We start from the raw sequence: 18,613 nt of genomic DNA on the forward strand, positions 1-18,613 counted from the left end.
GGCACCATGTCCGGCTCCGGCAGGAAAGACTTCGACGTGAAGCACATCCTGCGCCTCCGCTGGAAACTGTTCAGCCACCCCTCGCCGGCGGGCGGCCCGGCGGGGGGAGGCTGCCTGCCGCCCGACAGCAGCTTCGAGCACTGGGGACCGAGCCAGAGTCGCCTGCTGAAGAGCCAGGAGAGAGGCAACGGTGTCTTCTGGAAGAAATCCGCCTCCTCCGCCTCCTCCTCGGCCACCACGGGCAGCCCGCCCAACGGGACGCTGCTGCCCGCCGGCGGCCGGCCGGCCACGGGGCACGGCCCGGGACCGCCGCCGCCCCGCACCGTCTTCTACGTGGAGTCCCTGGAGGAGGAGGAGGAGGAGGAGGCGGTGCCCGGCGGGATGGAGGTGGCCCGCGAGCCCGAGAAGCCCTTGGCACCGCCGGAGCGGGAGGAGGCGCCGGGGGGCTGCGCCGATGGAGGCAGCCGGGCAACAGGTGACGGAGGCGGGCACAGGTAGGGGAGCGCGGCCGGTCCGCGGGGGTCATGGCGGGGCTTTGCGGCCCCGGGGCAGTGGCGGGACGGGGGCGCAGCCGGGCCGGTGTGCCGGCGTTGTTGGGGAGGGTGAGGGTCTGGGGCGGGACGATTCCTCCGTTAGAACTGGCAGGGTTTGGAGGCGGAGGGAAGAGCGGCGGGGCTGCCGAGAGTCCCGAGACGGACCTGCCAGCCTCAGGGTCAAGGTACCGCGGATTGCTGCTCTTGGCCTGCCCCTGGCCTTGCATTGCCCCTGCTCTTGTCTTGCCCCTGCTCCTGACCTGCCCCTGTTCCTGACCTGCCCCTGTTCCTGACCTGCCCCTATTCCTGACCTGCCCCTGTTCCTGACCTGCCCCTGTCCCCACCTCCGGCCCTGCGCCTGGGCTGCCCCTGCCCGCGGGGCCGGCCCGGGAACTGGAGCCTCTCAAAGGCGGCGCTCCGCGCTGGGGATCGTCGCTCCCCAACTTTCTCAGAAGTTCATTAGAACGCTAGCGGGAGGTGGTGGTGTTCTGGGTAGTGGGATGACAGGTGACAGCACGAAAGTAAAAGCGTCCGCTTTCCTGAAACTCGGTGTTGCAGTCTACCTCAGAAAAAAATAAGATTTATAAGAATTTTACAAGTCATCAACCGAGTGTGCATCAACTGAGAGGATGTAAGAAGAAAGACACATCCAGATTCTTGTGTTTCATACAGACGTGTTAATGTTAAATTTCTTTTTTTCCTTCCCATTCTCTGCCCTCTTCCCCCCAGCTGAAACAGAAATTTAGATCATTTGAAGAAGGAAATGTAGCTAACAGAGAGCTTTCAGAAAAACTCTGATACTGATAGTCCTAAGGGTAAAATAATTCATTACTTTAACTCTGGTTTCCCCCACCTCCCCATGGTTAAGATTACTTCATTTTCATTACCCTTGTAATTTTTTTTCCCCACTACTGAGAGAAATGTACTGTTCTGTTTCTAAACATGAAAAGAAGTGAAATAAATTATTTGTTTTGTTTTGTTTCTTCATACTGAAAGTAAAACATATAGTATTAAATATTTTATTACATGAAGGGACAACATTGTGTGTATGTTTGGATTATTACGGACGTAGATAAACATATGTGTGTGTAACTTTGAGTATGTTGCATCTTCTCAGAGACCCCTAAAGCGTATTTTCTCTCCCTGAATCTCTTATTGTTTTATCAGTTAGCATTGTTGATTTCATAGGAGCTACATAATTTAAACATGTGGAATAGCTGCTAAGTGACTTAGGGTATACTTTTAAAGCAAAACTGAAGTTTTTATGAACACTGGAAGTTGTTCTGAGCAACAAGAAGGTGCTTATCCTAGGATTCAGATCAAGTTGTTAACAGATATGCTACAAAGACAGGTAAAACACCAACCCGAAAATTCTGTCTTCAAGGTTTTTGGAGAGGGAATGGGAGAGGTTAAAAACCATTACAAATATAGTTTAAATCTATAGACTTTTCATTTAGGTGTGTCACTGATCTGAGATCCTGTAGAGATCTGCATACCAACAGAAATGAGTTGGCACCACTTGATTTGTACATGAGTCAACTTGATAGAATGTATGTATGTACTCTGTGACATCTGATTACTGCTCGTACTGCCCTTGACTTTCATAATCCATTTATTCCATATTCTTCATTCATTGCTACTGAAACAACACATCTAGTCATCAGTAGCTAGTGGTCCTTTTGAAGAAATATGCTCAAATTTGTTCAGATTTAAAATACCTGTGTCAGGAGATGTGATTTTATTATTTATGAAAATGCCTCTTTTGAGCTATGAAAATATTTAAGATAGTTTTAGAGTCTAAGACTTGACTTTCTGTTTCTTATCAAAGAACATTTCATCTACCTCTACAAACTTAGTATGTTATGTCAAGAGATGGTCAAGTGCTGCAAAAATGTCAGTTCTGTGCTTGAAAGTTCTATGATCCAACAGTCTTTTAATGCCTTGGAAAGTTACGTCCCACTCATTCTGTAGACATAAGTCTTTTTTTAAATGTTTTTTTCTGCTATTGACATATTATGTACAAGTAAAAATTACTTTCTGTTGTTTATTTTTATCATCTTACTTAGTATCCTTGTATCTCCAAAAGAGTATTGGTTGGATTCTTGTTTGGGGTTTTTGTTTGTTAATTTCTTTTTATTATTTTTTTTCCCAGTTGGTCTCTTCAGCTTGATACGTGAATTTTGTACTGGTATCCTTTTTCAGATCAGCTGTGTTTGTTTTTCAGTGGAGTTTTAGTTACTGTTTTTACATCTAAGCTAAACACTAAGCTGGAGGATCTTGAATTCTTGGTTTTAATGTTAATGTTCTGTTACACATTGTGAGGTTTATTTAATGAGAGATTATGGTTGTGTAATAATAAATACATTCTTCTTTACTGATTCGTGTTTTTTTGTATGTTTCTGAAGAACATCCTGTCATGTCAATTGTACAGTACATTTATGCATAAATAAGGTTATGCAGATAGTCCTACTGGCATTAAGAAGACAGAAAGGTTAGATAGGCCATGTTATAAAGTATTTAACTAATTGTTCTATTTTCCATATTGTATCTATAAAAAGAAAAAAAAAGAATGTTTTACAGTTAACAATTAGTCTTAGAACACGGTTTGATATCTTGAAATTGCTTGGAAACAATGCATATCAAATTGGTTTAGAGCTGGCATGACAAAATTGTCAATAGATGCAGTGGATATTTAAAGATTTTTTTCTTTTTGATCTTCATTTCCTAAGACAAAACTGTTAGGAAAAAAAATCTATAATATGAATTTATAATTAAGATTTACAAATCAGCCACAAAATGCTTGGAAAATACCAGTGCAAAGATTTGTGATACATCCATTAGAGCCTCAAAGTTTATAATGGAGATTTTACATGATCATGATGGCTCTTTTCAGGTGACGTGCTAATCAACCCCCAACATGAATAGAATTGGCTTAGTAGGTAGCTAGTATTTTAATCCCTCCTTCCTGGGTGAGTGGTAGCATGTTTTGCTTGCCTTACACAGCTCAAATCCTATGAAGATGTAATTCCTCATGAGCCCTTGGCACTGTTCACCACTACACTCTATACGTGCCTCACAAACTAGTAACAGGTTTATTTTTACAACAGGCCTATTTTACAGTAGAGGGGTAAGCCAGAAAAAGACATAAAAGAAAAAAAAGCATGTTGATTTAATTGGTTTCAGAGCATATAGCACTTTTCTCCCACTACTTTCTCTGTTCTCAGTTGCACCCATAAATGATGAGCCCATCTGCAAACCAGTCCCAAACTCCTCTGGTTGTGTGCAAGAGGAGTGGAGAACACAGGATTCAATTAACATTTTGTTTAAGAGACAGTTCCAAGAAGAATATGCCAGATATGCTTAACCCACATAAAGCAAGCACTGAGAACACAGAAGTTGTTCATAAAACATACATGAATTTGAAAATACAGCTTCTGAAAGATGGCAAATCCTCCCAAAATTATATCTTACCTAATAGTGTACTGTAAAGCAAGAAGCAAAAGGACTGAGTACTGTGCCTTCCTCACACAACAGAGTTTCATGCTCAAATGTTGAGTCACTATAAAAGTAATGAAGAAGGCATTTTACTGTGTTTCTGTCGAGTTTGTCAATGGGAAGCAAAAAAATCAGTATTAATGGGAATACAAAAAGTGAGAGGCTGATTTTCAGACTGAGAAATTTAGTTTTGATCTAAACTGTTTATTTAAATTAAATCATTATGATCAGTGTAGAATCAGGAACATAAAAGTGTGCATGGTTAAACTATATGATCAAAGCTTTTGCATAAGCATTTCTTTTGTATTTTTCTGTTCTGAGCTCACAAATCCCACATTTTTATGCTTTTTCCCATTAGTCTCTCCCACTTCCAAGTCTTCTTCCTTTTCTCCTAGCAACCTATAACCTTGTGGTTGGCATGCTGCTCTAGAAAGTTACAAATTTGAAACCTGTCAGGATGAGCAACATTCTCAATGTAGCTTTCTAATTTAATGAGAAAATACTTTGACCATTTAAAAAAATGTGGATACAATAGTCAGAGATATTTGCTACTTGACTACTTCATGTACTGTTATGTAAGTGTATCTAGTCTCATGAGAGGATTCTGGTCTCTGGTTTCTAAGGAAATGGGGTTTCCTGTTTATAGCTTTCATTTTGGTACCTGAAATTACAAGAAGAGGAGTATCAAGATACCTTCCTATGTCTTAATCTACCCTGTGAGCTTTCACAACTTCAAGTATTTTCTCAGCTGATCATGGTTGTGGCCTTTCTGAGGTGCTATCCACACTTGAACCACAGCTTCTGCTGTGATAACCAGATCCTAAAATTAGATACTAAAGAAGTCAAATCAATAGCTGCTTATGTTTTTATACTATGTCATATAGAATGCTTTGTTAAGAAGGCAATTTAATGCTTGGGGTGGAATATAGATCACACAATTCTGCATTTCTAGGTTATGGAATCAGAAGAAAATAATCCCTTTTTGTTTTTGTCATGAGCCAGTTTTTCAACTTGATTATGAAACTTGTAAAAATGGTTATATAACTTGTATGCTTTTATATTTATACTTTTAACTTTACTTTCACAAGAAAAGAGTCAGGGTTCCTGTACACCACAGGCCACAGACCTTTCTCCTCCAAAGCTCTTATCATTCTCACAGGATCTATGCTCTGTACATGGGATGCAGAAGAATCAGGTGATAAAAATAGTGCAAGATCACATAGCTGGAGACTGTATATATATATATACGTGTGTAGAATTAGATAAGTTACAAGGAGACTCTAGGTCTAGAATTTCCTAACTTTAAAAACTGGCTTTGGTACTTGTAGAACATCATTTCAAAAGCTTGGCTGTTTGTTTTGGTTTGGTTTTTAACAAAAGAAGCAGAACACACAAGTCACTTCATGTGCTGTCATTTCTTTTCTCCATTGCTTGAATGCAGAACTGAAACTTGAGGATTCACTGTGTATCCCATTGCCACTTGAACTGATAGAATAACTGATATTAAAAGAAAGTTCTGGATTTTTATTTGGGTCATTACAATGGTGATTGTGTACTTTCTCTGCAGAAAAACTGAGGAATTCAACAGGTGACGATATGGCAAATCTTTAGAGTCTTCTGCTGCATTTGGGATTCTAGTAACAAGCAAGGATTCATGTAACTTTCTTCTTGGTGCTCCCAGATTTACTGTCATTTGTTACATCCTCTTTACATTTTTTTTTTTTTTTTGGTATTGAATATGCATTCTCCTGGACCTTATTCTTGCTTTTTTCCACAGTCTCAAAGGATTTCCAACAGCCTTCTTCAAATCCTAGGCTCCTTACCCAGAAATCATTACTTTGTTTTACCAACTTCTCTTACCATCTGCTTCATTGATTTACTTGCCAGGTTACATTCTGTCCAGCCTTGCCTGTATCTTGTCCTAGGTACTTCCAAAATAAAGTCAAATTTCCCCTAGTTCGTTAACAGCCTCTTGGACAGCTCATTCTTCTGTTTATGCCTATTTTGTAATCTTTGAATTTCAGTATCATTTAAATCTTCCCGTATCTCTTTTTTAATTTTTAATAAAATCCTACTAGAATTCCCATTCCCATGTTTTTACCTCAGCTCTCCATTTACTTTGTTATCTGATTTCTTTCATCATTTGCTGCCAAGTTGATGGTAGCATTTGCTATGTTTAATGGGTCAGTAAGACACTTTAGTTTGACTAACTTGTTCACTCCTTGATGAGGATTTATCTTCTCATCTCATCTCATCTCATCTCATCTCATCTCATCTCATCTCATCTCATCTCATCTCATCTCATCTTTATCTTAGATACACATTTTTGAATAAGGTGAATTACCTTTCAGATGTCCCTATTTATCTTCATTGAGTGCAACAGTAGTGTAGAATGGCTAGTTTAGTTTCAAATGTTCAATTTAAATTTTTAGTGTTCAATTAAATTTGATAAAGAGAACAAGAGTTGGACATTGCAAATTCAAACTGTTCTAAAAAGATGGAATAAAGGGATAGAATTAACTGAATTGATTATATTTTCACAGTGTTAGTAGAAAGCATATCACTCATCTCAATAAAAATATGGATGCTGCTAGAAAACATGAGCCCATTAAACACACTAGGAAGCAGAGGACTTGACCAGATTTTGGTAGTTGTTACTCATGTGGTTTCAACATTGACAAAACCAACCAGTCCTTTTTTCCTCTGGACTAACTTGCCCTGTTTTCTGGGAATATTTTTTAAACTACAACATTAAGAAAAGATTTGGCTAGTATTAGTATTAGCATTATTATTATTAGTAGTAGTATTAGTAGTATTAGTAGTATTACTAGTAGTATTAGTATTATTAGTATTATTAGTAGTATTAGTATTACTAGTAGTATTAGTATTAGTATTAGTATTAGTATTAGTATTAGGCACTCAATAAAAAAAGGTTTTTGCATATCTTCACTCCAGTATTTTAATTTAGAAGATTGATGACCTTTGTTTGAAAAGTAATTGAAAATCCTTTTTATCAAGAGGATAAAAATTTAGATGAAAGTGAATGCTTCTGTACACTGTTCATCAGTTGTGGACTGTTCATCAGAGATGTAAATGGAATTTATGAAAACTGCTATAAAAGGGATTAAAGAGGAAAGCCTTAACATGCAAAATTAGGAGCAGTAGTTGTATCAGTAGGAATTCTTCATATGTTCCTTTTGCAGCCAGTACTTTCATTTTAGTCAATAAGGGCTAAATAATGAAGTAAAGCATATGCTACTTATGAAGAAAAATGGAAAAGAGTCTTAAATGATTCACCCATACGTTATAGGAGAGAATTAAAATGCACAATAATCTTGAAAAAAGTGAAAGACTTTAAAAAAATGAATATGGAATAGTGTAACTTGCTATCCTGTCACAACAATAATCAGAAGAGATGTGAAGTAGGATCAAATGTCTAGATGGCATTCTGCAGAAGTGTTGCACTTAGTACAAAGCAAGTAAAATATGAATCAAGTATTCTATACTGCTGCTAAAATTTAATCATAGGAGTAGATGAACAGACACATAGCCTGCGAAAGAAGAATTCCTACTCTCTGATCTGTTTGGGTAGAGCCTCAGCTCTACTGTATTGTCCACAACAAGCAAGAAATGCTTGGATTATTTGAAGAAATTCCAAATATAAAAAAGTTGCTTTCATTTTGGGAAACATGTTGTACCAATTAATGATTATGACAGGAAAGAAATGTAATTGTATTTTTTAAATACCAAACAGATTTGGTAGTGGTGTGGAGTCTTTAATATCTGGGATTATAAGATTATAATAAACTAGACAAACTTCAGTCCATCATTACATGTTTAGACAGGACAGTCTTTTTGCCTTGAAGAAAGAAGCACATTCAATAATTTCTCACAAACTGTCAGTAAAGTATCTTTCTATGAAAATGTTACCTGCAGATGCTGACAAAGATTAAAAAAAAATAACCTTTTGTATGAGGACTGAAAGTTTTTTATTATTCTGTTTTTACAACAGTCATTGAATATATCTTTTAGAATTTAAGTACCTCCTCTCTTTAACTTTTATGACTTTATTTGATTTGCTGTTCCACTGGAGTACTGTGGTGTGCTGAATCTCATGACTATGCATAACCAAAATCAGTGCCCCTCATTTAGACATTTAACGTAATGCACAGACTCATATCTTAAAAAGCTTAGTGTTTAAAGAAATTCCACTAATTGAAAGTGAATGCCAGTACGATTAGTTGTGGGGGGTTTGGTTATGTTTTTGTTGGGTTTTTTTTGTTTGTTTTCTGGGATTTTTATGATTTGTTTGTTTGGTTTTTTAAGACATAACATTGAAGCAAAAAAAAATAACTTAATTGCATGGAGAAATTTATAAATGGACATTAGCTATTTTGAATCTGAGTCCTTAAAGGCAAGATTCTAAATCTCCATAAAGTATATGTTATAGTAAAATAAATGTATCCACAGTATTCATGAAAAAATAATTTAAGTACATAATTAAAACTTGTGTATTTAGTTCATCAAAATGTAACTTTAATTATATGAAATCTAGTGTGTTCCTTTTTTTGCACAGGCTTTGTTGTTATCCCCCCCCAATTATCCCACTCTGTCATATTCTCATTACATTATCTTAAAAATATTGTGGAAAAGATAATGAAGTTTATTGCTTCTAGATAGTGAATAAGATACAAAATAAAAACATAGAAGCAATTTTGTATGGTTTACTAATAGCAATAAGTCATGGCTAGTGTCATCTCTCTCACCACTGTGCAAGTTGACATGTTGATTCCTCTTCAGGTGACACTGTTATCATGACAGGCTTCAAACATTACTAACACTGAGAGTTGAAATAAGATCTTTTTATGTGTAAGACTCTTAATCCTCTCATAGTAAAAGAGTACACATCATTAAGAGTGTAGTGCATAGAATGAACCATGGATGTCTAATCAAGGAGATTTCTGTCTGAAATGTCCTGTTGCCTTTGTAGTGGTGACTGGAAATGTAACAAAAAAAAGGCAGTGAGTTATTAGGAAAGGAAGGAATGTGGGTTATCTTATGAACTCTTAATATAAGAGGCTTACTTCAGAAGAGAAATTCATTGGAAGGTTTCTTTCCAAATTTTGGTGATTAAGAAATGATGCAGATGTTTCTTAAATCTTTGGTCTGCTGTTGAAATTAATTCCTTTGTGCATGACACAAGAACTTACTGAAAAGATTAGTGAAAAAAAAGGTACAAAAAACTAAAAAATGGTGAGATTAATTAATCTCAAATGAAATTTGGAAAGTACCCTTTCTTCTTTTTGTTCCCCCTGCAATCTACGTGTTCTTTTACAACAGAGATGTGTCTAGGCATATGTTATTTTGCAAGGTGAAGTCAAATAACATCTCTCTACAGGGCCTTGTTTTTCTCTCTTGCCTTTTTGTGTAGTCTAAACAGAGCCACCCATGATTATTTTTCCGTAGGAAAAGCTCAATATACTAGAGAATCTTTACTTAGCTTGACTTTTTATGTTAGCATATGAAAGCAGAGGTTGAAAAAACCAGCCCAATCCAACAGATGGTTTGTGCATTCTGCTACAAGCAGATGATAGATTTTCTCTCTAGTGTATGCATTGTCTGCTGAAAGTTTTCAAGAAAGTATGATTATGGCCTAAATTGAGCAGAAAAATGTCAATATGTCTTTTTTAAAATCTATGTTAAACAGTGATGAGTCTACATATTTCAACATATGTACAGTTGCATGTTTCTGTGATATACAGAATATTAGATATGTAGATATAGTAAGACAAATCAGAAAAATGCTAATTTCTGGAAATATTGCTGCCTTTCTTTGTAAATGTCATGTTTTGACTATCTGTTGCAAACTTTGCTGTCAGGGCCACAACACTGTAATGAAACTTTTATCTCTGTGTGTTTGAGCATATTGAAATAACAAGTAGATGGGTCTCACTGTCCTCACTGATTTATATTATTGTTTGGTTTTTTATAATATATTTTTCATTATTTAGTCCAAGAAAGTAGATAATAATATTGGCTTTTTTATCTTTTGAAAAAAAACAACTACATTGGAGGAGACTGTGGTGAAGCTTAGAAAAATACAATTCCCTTTTGGGTGCAGGTGAAATTTAATTTATCTCAGATTCCTTAGCATTGCCATAAAAGATAATCTTTCTGTTAGAAAGCAAACCTGAAACCTGAAAGCATCATACCTGAGTAGGCAGCAGTTGTATTTACTCCCACTTTTCTAAAGGTTTTTCTCTTCAGGAACAGAGCTTTGTCTAAAACTGTCTAAAAAATGCACCAAACAAACACAAACTTTATGTCATTTACAGTAGACTTTAGATTTTAAGAATATTGAAACTCAATCTAAAGCTGATCTAATTTAAATTATCTATCAAAACCAGGCATTCCTAATGACTGTTAATGTAAATATGTTGCATGCCTTGTCTTTGCTGTGCAGTATTTCAGAAAATCTTGTAATGTTATGAATATTTTTTCCATAACCTTTGTCTTCCAATCCCTGATTTCCTTTATCTCATGCTAATTCATATAAGAATGTCTGATGAGTCCACAAAGCAAATGGTTACATTAAATTAATCCATGTAGCAAATTTCTTTAGGCTTGTTTGAAAATTAATGGATACCAAAATGTGTTGGAAGTAGGAACAAATAATCCATGTGTGTACAATTTGGTCATTCTATTCTAATTCAATTCACTGTGAATGGAAGGATCAGTTAAAAAAGATCTGATGTTTCTTTTCTGTACACAAAGGCGGGATGGACATAAGTTTTCCATGAAAATATTCTTGTGATAAAATACTGTTCTGTAAAGAAATAGTGGGGAAGGAGTTATTCCACTGCTACCATTTATTGAATAAAATTAAAAATTGAGATTTTCAGAATTACTGAAACTTCCTATATGGCATATGAAAAAAAATCCCAGTCTCATTTAAAAAAATGGTTTTTTCCAAAATCATAATTAGATGATAGTTAAAAAAGCTTAAAGAGTATGACAAGAACTAGTACTAAATTATTTAAACTATATGTAGGATTGAGCTGATAAGGGCTTTTTATTTTGTAATTTTTGCATTCTGGTTCATAAAATCATCAAAGTTCTGACTGCATTGTTAGAATAATGGAAAATTATATATCTCAGAATCCCATCAAATGGTTCAAAAGATGATTTCAAATTTAATGGAAGAAGGAAGAAAAGATATTTTGTTATTAATTCTCAGATCACGGATTGTAGTTTGGGGAATTTGGCCACCACATGAATGTTTTAAATTGTGTACTTTTTCTGAGCACATAAGTTCTTCATAAGTGAATAGTTATCTCGCTTAAGTAATCTTTTGGGTTTTAAAGTCTCCTATGTTTATATAGACTTGTTATATGATTGAGAATGGATAAGGATTTCAATAACAGTAATAAGTTTTACATGGATGGACTTCAAGGTATTCCATTCCTTTTGAAGAAACATGCTAAATTAGTCTTATATTAAAGTTTGTAATTTACTATCAGCATAATATTTCAGTCTTATTTTCCATTACTGCTGATAACTACTCAGTAAGATGTAGTGTCAAAAATAAATGAGCCATAGCAATCTTATATATAGGAAATAATATTTTTTGTTAAAAGCATAATAGGGGCCAAAAAAAAGCAGTATTACTCTTCTGCTAAACCTTTTGTCACATGCTATATATTGTTCCTGCTTTATGACTTTTTCTAATGGCATTTCATTTTAAATCTCCACTTTGTATTAACAAATAATTTCTGAGATTAAAGCAACATTACTTAGGTTTTAGAATTAGAAAATTTAGCAGAAATGGCATATGAACCAGAAGAAGTAGATTTTTAGTAAACCTCCTCTGACTGCCATAACTTTTCTTGCTATTACTTTTGTGTATTGGATTACAAGGTCAAAAACAATTTAACAACTTTTCCAGATTTTCTTTGCTAAAACTGCAGGCAGTAAGCTTCAATGATCCTCTTTCAGCCTTGTTTTTCAACTGATGCATTATTTTCTTCAATTTCATTTTATCCATCTTAAAGACACCTAGTTCAGTAGTCATCTAGTCAACATAATGTACTCAGTATTTGAACATAACTTGTCTGAAAAAAGATGTGAATATACTGCACAAGAGGAGTTCTCTGTGTGATGAGAGGGAAGGAGGATCACAGTTCTTGAGTGAGATCATTATTGAGGTAGAGTATCTCAATACATTTTAGCCATTTACATTTAGATTACCCATTTTGCTATATCTTTGTGTATATTCTGTAGTAAATGGAGAGAAATACATACTTTAAGCCATGGTTCAGCTGACATATATCATATACAGTAGTATGTATTAGATTGTGCTTAAGAAGTACTTAGATTTCTGTTCTACCCATTCTGTGTTTCCATAAAGATTGTCCATGAATAGAATAATGAAGAATAGACTGGGGTAAGGCAGAATCTGAATTTTATTCTTCTTAATGGGCTTAAATTTCTGGGAAGGCAACCCAAGCCTCATTATCTAAACCTAAAATGATAAAAAGAATGAATTATAAAAGAATAAATATTCCTTTAAAGGTAAAAGTAAAGAATAATTTTTAGCCGCTGTCTTTCATATATAGATAGAGTTACTTCAAATTACATCTAATACTCTATAAAAAAAGGTATTAGTATAAAAATGTAACTCAGAAGGTTCTGAAACAGAATTGCACAGTGCTGCTAAAGGAAATTATATAAACTAGTTTATAACATAAATTCTACAAATTAGAAAGACAAATGCAAAACGAAGATTTCAGAAATTAACTTACTCTTGCAATTGAAAGTGTTATTTTCAGTCCAAGGAACATAGTTTCACCTATAGAGAAGTAAGGAACCCCCCCAACTTTTTAACATTACTGAACCATCTGCTGAGCCATCTATTTGAATTATTTTTGAATGTGCTTAAGAGCTGCATATAAGAATTTCATACAGAGGTATTGTTGAGAGATACTGGATGAACATTTCTGAATTCAAACAGTGTATCCTGATTGAGGCCCGATCTTACAGAGCCCCTTAGGTATTGACAGTTCTGCTACTGCTATTGACTAAAATACTTTTGATGTCTGGTGACCAGTAGTTCCTGATCAAATTTTGAGATTGATCAAGACAAACTAATTGCAAGTTTTGAAGGAAACTTTATAACAATTTCATTTTATCAGATCTCAATGGTTATTTTCTTTTTTTATTTTTTCTTTTTGCATTGACCAAAAAGAAATACAGCATCAGAAAGGAATATCAGAAAATCATGTCTGTAAAGCAGCAATGCAATAAAATCTGTATTTTTTACCTTCTGGTAGATACACTTGCTATCTTTTAAACAGAAATTATCACAAGCTCAACTCTTGTCTTAATATTTCATAACCTTAAGCCTTATAAAACTTTAACTCTGATATAAAATTTTAATAGATAGCAGAAGATGCTGAATAAGAATGTTTTGAAAGAGGTTCTTTAGCACAAAGAAAAAAAGCAGTGAAGTAATTGTGAATATTTCATGTTGTAAGAACTAGCTTCAATGTCAACCTTCACTTTTTTGAGAAAAAAAAATCCATCAAAAGGTTACTTATAACCTTTGGAAAAGGTTACTTTAGTAATACCAAGCAGGGAAGCATATGAAATGTTTGCAAGCCTTTGTGTTTTTAGTATGCATGTTTCTGATGTCAATTAATAATATCATCACTCAGGGAAAAGTACATTTTGAAATAAACATTGGCAAAAGCTTTATCCTCCAGAAAGGATTTTAAAAGAAAACAAATAAGGGGGAAATAATTGATATGCATTTCAGTTTGAAGTCTGCAAGCCCCATTTTATTGTGGGAATTAAATAATAACATTTGAATTTTCAGTTCTATTACATTTTGCTTGGTTTCATTGGTTCCTCTAAAAATAGAAACCAAAGTAATGAATGACACCAACAAAATTGAAGAAAGTCCACTTAAAGAATCATGCCTGAGATCAAGAGTAGTTGATCACAGATGGATGGGGTAGTACATTTATGCCATATTCTTCCATCCACAAGAAGGTTGCTTAAAGCTATATGTGGTGGTACTGTATTAATAAATTCTTGGCTAACTAATATGATTGATGGATATCCAATGTTTTTGTGTTTCCTATCCTCAACTCAGAAATAGCTTCAAGGACTGAAATGAGAGACATTTTGTTTAGAGCTGTCATTTCTTTGCTTCCTTTCCATGCCCCAGTTGCTCTGTAGTTTACAGCACTGTCAAATATGGGTCACCTTATCACTGACTACACAAGTTGTGACAAGCATTAATGTGAAGGAGAGTTTTATTCACAATAAAGGAAACAGCTTCTCAAATTATCTTTCCTTCTTTTTTCTCAGCCTTTTTTCTCTTGTTTTTTCTTCACATTCCACAGCATTGAGCTGTATTGCTGTCATAGCCCTGTGAAAATCCTACTTTGTAAACTACAAACATAATAAAATTGCTGGTCATGACAAATGACTCAAGTCAGTCTTTCCTATTAAGTCCATGTACTGTCTGCAGTATGTACTGTGCTGTACTGAGGAATTAGAGTATAGCCTCTGCAGGAACTAACCTACCAATTTTTAACCAGAAGTAAATCAGACAACGATGAATTGCCTTCTTTAAGAGTATTCACAAAGTCTCTACTGTGCATTTTCTGTGGAGGCAAAAGTTTCCCAGATTTCTGGAACCTTGTGCAGCTTCTGTGTACTGGTTGTTGTTTTTTTTTGGTCAGGTTCTGTTTCTAATTTCTTTGCATACAAATTTCCATGGGGATGTTGAGAAGGTTTGATTCAATGAAATGATATAAAATTGACTCTTAATTTTACATATGGAAAGTGTGGACTTCAGAAACATTACCAATAACTGACAGGGATAAGATGCTCACCAAGGTGCATGTGCCACATCATCTTAAATGTATGGTATCAGATTCAAGATATTCAACATTTCTTCTAAATAATATCCGTGTGGTGGTACATTATGCATTCTAGATTACATATAAACACATACACAAACAGCTGAATTTTCCATTCCCACAGAATAAAGATGTTGAAAATCTCTCAAAATGAAACTGTACCTGTATTTTAAAATACTGTGAAAAGAATGGTCTTTATTAAGAGAATGCTAAAAGACTATTAAAATTAAATTACTGTCATATTGTGTTTTTGAGAAGTTAAAGACAAGAACTCACTGCCAGATCAAAGATTCCAACATCTGACTCAGTAAGTTGCTGCTAGCATATATTAACATAAGGAAAGAGTATCAAATGCTATACTATATTTGTTAAGAAAATAAGATTATCCACAATGAATCCAGAGTTACCTTCTAAGTGGGTAATAGCCAATTTTTAGCCAAATTAGAGGCTATTGTTTCCCATATATCATGATTCTTCCCCAGTCTCCTTGATTCTGCACTTATCAACACTGAGTTTAATCTCCTTTTGTTATCATTCAAATGTATTATTCAGTCATTTAGAAGCATGAGATCTTTCTTATGCATCTATGATCAGGTTAGATGTGATTATTATTAATAATAATTTAAATAAAATATTTTATAGACTAATTTTTCTTGGGTAAATAATTAACAACAAACCCAGCACACAGATTGTTCAGGGATGTTTCTGTGGAGATCTCTTCAGTATGAAAAAATGACCATTCATTTAAATTCTTCTGAATTACAATCTTTTAGCTGATCATTAATTCATTAAAGATCTAATCTCCCTTTAAAACAGGACAGGTTCTTTCAAAGGTGCTAAGGGGAGGACTTAACCAAAGTTGTATTGAAAAAAAAGTATATATAGTTATATCATATTCATATAATTGCTGATCCCTTTACATACTAAAACTTCTGAGCTCAGGATTTCGTTCTCATAACCCAGTTTGAAAATGTAACTTATGTATTCAAGTGTATATGAATCATGTTTCTTACTTTATTTTTATACTAATTTCCTTATAATAGAGGTAAGACAATGACTAGATGTCTTTTTACAGTTGATGTCACACTAATAGGTTCTGCCCATTATTCTGATACCAAAGGTAATTTAAGCAGTAGCTTAATCCACAAGAGATTGTTGTGTATTTCATACAAAATTTGTGGCTTAATAATAAATTATCCAGACAAACAAACAAATTTATTGTTTTCTCTTTCATAAATCCTTGTCTTTAGCAATTTCATTTTGTGACTGCTTATCAAATTTTGTTTACAGTAAAAAGAAGACAGCTTCTTTTTTTTCTTCAGAGAACCCACACGTGTCCCTCGTTGACTGAACTCGATTGTAAATAGAGAAGTTACATTAAAAAAAAAAAGAAACAACAAAACTGAATGAAGCATAGGGTTTTCCATATTTTTAAAACCTTGAAAAATGCGTATTTTTATGCAGTTTCTTTCCAGGTATGATTCACTCTTTCAGTCAGTGATACTGCAATATTTCTGCTATCCATTTCTTGTGCTTTGCTAGAAATATCATCTTCATTTCAAAAGAGTCTCAAAATAAAAAAAAGGAACAGTTATCTAAGAATATGAAACTAAAAGATTGTTCAGTTTTAGAACTGTCATTCTGTCAAGCTTTTTGAAAAATGCATCAAAAATACTAGTTTATAATAACTGAAAAAGAGAATGGGAATGAAAAATTTATTTCCTCTTTTTTCTATCATTTTCTATCATTTTCTAGTATACAAGGCAAAATCAGAGATATGAGAAAGACTTAATTTTTAGTAAAAGTTAATCAAAAGATTAATTTTTTTAGAAATGCATAATTATGAAATTAATTATATTTAAATTCTGTTATCAGATATTAAGTAATGACTGTTCAAAGCTCAGCAAATAGCCTTCTGGCTTTGTTAGTACAAGGAGATAATGTGACATCTCCCACACAGATCATTTGATGCTCTGTGAAGCTCATTTGAGCTACTTAAGTTTTACCATTTATTTGGGAAAAGGATTAGCTTCCTCATTACATTACTCATCTATAACAAAGCATCTTTGGGAAGAAAGAGCAGAAGGAAGGAAAACAGGAGTAATTTAAAAGCTATTTAAATCAGAATTTCTCAGCATTTGGTTATTCTCCACATGAAAGGTACACCAAAGTACACTATCGCCTAAGAAAAAGGTCAGAATTCAGGGGGCAGTCCAAGCCCAGGACATACATCAGAACATGAGCATGCCTGTTCTTGTCTAGGTTGGGTGTCTATTCTGGGACTTTTGCTTGGTTAGTTTTTATTTATTTAACTTCTAAGTTACTTGGCAAAAAGCAATCTACTTTAATGCTGGAGTTCTGATAAATACTACTATATAATCATATTACTTCTTGAGTATTCTAGAAGCTTCTGACAATGCAGAAAAAATAGTATGAGAGTTTCTCCCTTTTGAAGAAGTCAGTTCAAGTAGTTTGTTTATTAATCTTTCAATGTCTATGTTTGTACAGTACTGTAACTGATTTATAAATAATAAATAATTGCAGAATTACAAGAATTTTGAAATATGATGATGAATTATTTTGCTAATGAATTCTGTGCCAAAAACTTCCCTGTGAAAATTTTAGGCAAATAGAACTCAAAAATATTTCCTCAATAATATGCAGCCACCTACATTGTTACTTTATTTCCTTTTTTTAGGAAAGTTTGAACATACCTCTGAACTACTTCTGAAAGATTGTCTTTATTCTTTAAGGAGTTTTTTTTTTTAATTATTTGTGCTGACTAAAGGATTATAAAGGTCTTCATAAGTTTAATCGGCTAGATTAAAAGCATAGTTAGGGAATTATATAATCACACCTCAGTTCCTGCTCCCTTTTAAATGCACCTACTAAGAAACATTCAGAGTAACTTAGAGCAGACAGTTAACATGAAGCACAAGCAAATCTCATTAACAAATTTTTTTTTTGGTTAGTTATATACAGATATGTATGTATATATATACACATATATGCATATAAATGCACATATGTATGTATAGACACGTAGGCGTCTATATGTTCAAAATATACCTTTTAGTTTAGTGGAAAATCTGTATGGGAAATAGGCTTGGATGTTGTTACAGTTACCATTCACTTCTGCATTGTGATCATTCCTCCCCTGCCATAGAGGGCTGAAAGACTGGGGAAGAGGAGATTAAATAACCCCATACAGTCCTGTGGAGAATACCAGAAAGGCCAGGCATATCCTATGACACATAACTTGAAAAAAATGAATCAGTAACAAATATTTCTTAAAACTATGCAGTGCAGTAACACTGTAAATTATTTCTATAATTGATAAAAAGACTATGACATTTAATGCAAAAATTCCCTTCGAATTAAGAACTCATCTCTAGAAAGCCTTACTTATTTCAAAATAGAGCATGTGTTGCTTTTTCAAAATAAATTCGATGTGTTAAGATTTCATTTTAAGAGTAAGATATATATATATATATTAAATTTTAGAGAGTATGTCTGAATACATGAATATACTTTAAAATATTTATATCATTAAGAATTTATGACCTTTTTAATAACTGTGATTTAAATTAAATAATCAAATATTTGGAAATAACATGCCAATTGTTTTGACTCTCAGAAAGATACTATTTTATGAAT

General features: G+C 34.4%; 1 protein-coding gene across 1 annotated transcript in view; it reads left to right on the forward strand.

Moving 5' to 3' along the window:
- The first annotated feature begins 6 nt into the window (after window positions 1-6).
- KLHL1 (kelch like family member 1) overlaps window positions 7-18,613 on the forward strand; it is a 187,537-nt gene continuing 168,930 nt past the window's right edge. Inside the window, exon 1 of the mRNA XM_015638910.2 lies at window positions 7-494. Within this exon, the coding sequence (XP_015494396.1) occupies window positions 7-494 (488 nt within the window). The remainder of the gene's footprint in view (window positions 495-18,613) is intronic.

This window comes from Parus major, chromosome 1 (assembly GCF_001522545.3).
Source record: "Parus major isolate Abel chromosome 1, Parus_major1.1, whole genome shotgun sequence".
In the NCBI taxonomy this organism is placed as follows: Eukaryota; Metazoa; Chordata; class Aves; order Passeriformes; family Paridae; genus Parus; species Parus major.